At 54.5% G+C, this 1,605-nt stretch overlaps 1 protein-coding gene across 1 annotated transcript in view; it reads right to left on the reverse strand.

Moving 5' to 3' along the window:
• The window catches only part of LOC112163367 (cGMP-dependent protein kinase 1), a 15,836-nt gene that overhangs the window by 3,340 nt on the left and 10,891 nt on the right, over positions 1–1,605 (reverse strand). The window contains exons 11-14 of the mRNA XM_036214613.1: positions 1,065–1,249; positions 761–991; positions 445–535; positions 228–367 (exon numbers count right to left, since the gene is read on the reverse strand). Of these exons, the coding sequence (XP_036070506.1) occupies positions 228–367; positions 445–535; positions 761–991; positions 1,065–1,249 (647 nt within the window). The remainder of the gene's footprint in view (positions 1–227; positions 368–444; positions 536–760; positions 992–1,064; positions 1,250–1,605) is intronic.

Consider the following 1,605-nt stretch of genomic DNA (forward strand, 5'->3'; position numbering starts at 1 on the left):
GGCTGGATGAGCTCCACAAACTCTGTGACCTCAAATGGGAATGAAGATGGTTTAGAGAATGGAAAAATAGGAAAAAGCTGGAAAACTAGAATCACAGAAATGGTGAAGGAGAACGGGAGAAGAACTTCTCCAGAACCTGCAGGATCCGGTCTGATATCTAATCAGACCATCTGGATCCACAGCATCTCTGGTCCTAAGAACTGAAACAGCTGAAGAATGTTCTGGACCTGACGATGAACGGGTTGTGAGCCTCCGTCAGGATGCGCCGTTCGGACCGGACCTGGTTCTGCTGGCCCGTCTGCAGGATCCCGGTCTTCTTCTGGACCTTCAAGGCGAAAGAGCGAGTGGGATCGTCCTCCAACTGGACCTGCAGACAGACGAGCTGTAGCTTCACCTGGACTTCTGCTGGGGGGGACTCAAAAGTCTGACGTGCACGCGCCCCACCAGCTCCACGGGACCGAAGCCTCCCTGACCCAGAGTGGACATGATCCGGAACCGGCTGAGGGACAAACCGGAGAAGAAGTCCGACCCGGTTCTGAAACGACAGAAAACGATTCCTGTGATCCTCAGAGAGTTTGTAATCGTGTGCAGAGTCTGGATCAGGAGGTCAGGGGGGTCAAACTCTTCTGACAGAACCGAGTTCTGATGGACAATCACAGCCGACCTTCAACTGCTCTTCAGTCAGAAGCCCCGCCCCCTACCGCCACCTCCTGCAGCAGTAAGGTAAACCTAAGACTGAAGAAACCAATCCTTTGGTCACCTGGACTCAACGCCGGCGCCGTCATCACCTCTGTCCGGTCCTCGGTCCGGTTCTCCGTCCGGTTCTCGGTCCAGTTCTCCATCCGGTTTTCCGTCCGGTTCTTCGTCCGGTTCTCGGCCCGGTTCTCGGCCCGGTTCTTCGTCCGGTTCTCGGTCCAGTTCTCCATCCGGTTTTCCGTCCGGTTCTCCGTCCGGTTTTCCGTCCGGTTCTCCAACCAGCCGTTTGAAAGTCCTGAGACACACAGAGCCTTCAGCCTCCCCCCACGTTAAACGGAGGTTCAGGCTTCATGAAGGTCCAGACTCACTCCCTGTCGATGACCAGACACGTGGCCCCTCCCACGGCTGTTACGGTGGCGGCGCGGACGTCTTCCCTGCAGGGGGAGGAGCAAAACGTTGGCGAGGAAAGTTTCAAAGAACGAGAAAAAAACAGCAAAAGGGGAGAAAGTTCTATAAAAATCTCTAAAAATAAAAATGTGTTTAAAGGTTTACATCACTTGAACGTGGTTACCATGGAGCCCCCCCCACCCCCCCCAAGAGGATCAAGCTCTGTCGCCATGGTAACAGAAACTGTTTAGCATCGTCTCTGAACAAACGTGTGCAAAGATGAAGAGGCAGCCGGATGTCACGACTGCCTCAGCAGCTGAAGGGTCTGATCTGAGCGGAGGCTGTTGTACCTGCCGTTTCCATGGAAACGCGTCCTGGTTACTACGGACGATGAAAGCTGCAGCATCACTGAGAAAACTTCAGACTTTTACGGGGGGTGGTCCACCAATAAAAAGCCTAAACAGCCACTAAGCCCCGCCCACAGGTACTACCGTGGTTGAAGACACCCCCACACCCCACCCC

The sequence above is a fragment of the Oryzias melastigma genome, linkage group LG12 (assembly GCF_002922805.2).
Source record: "Oryzias melastigma strain HK-1 linkage group LG12, ASM292280v2, whole genome shotgun sequence".
Lineage (NCBI taxonomy): Eukaryota > Metazoa > Chordata > Actinopteri > Beloniformes > Adrianichthyidae > Oryzias > Oryzias melastigma.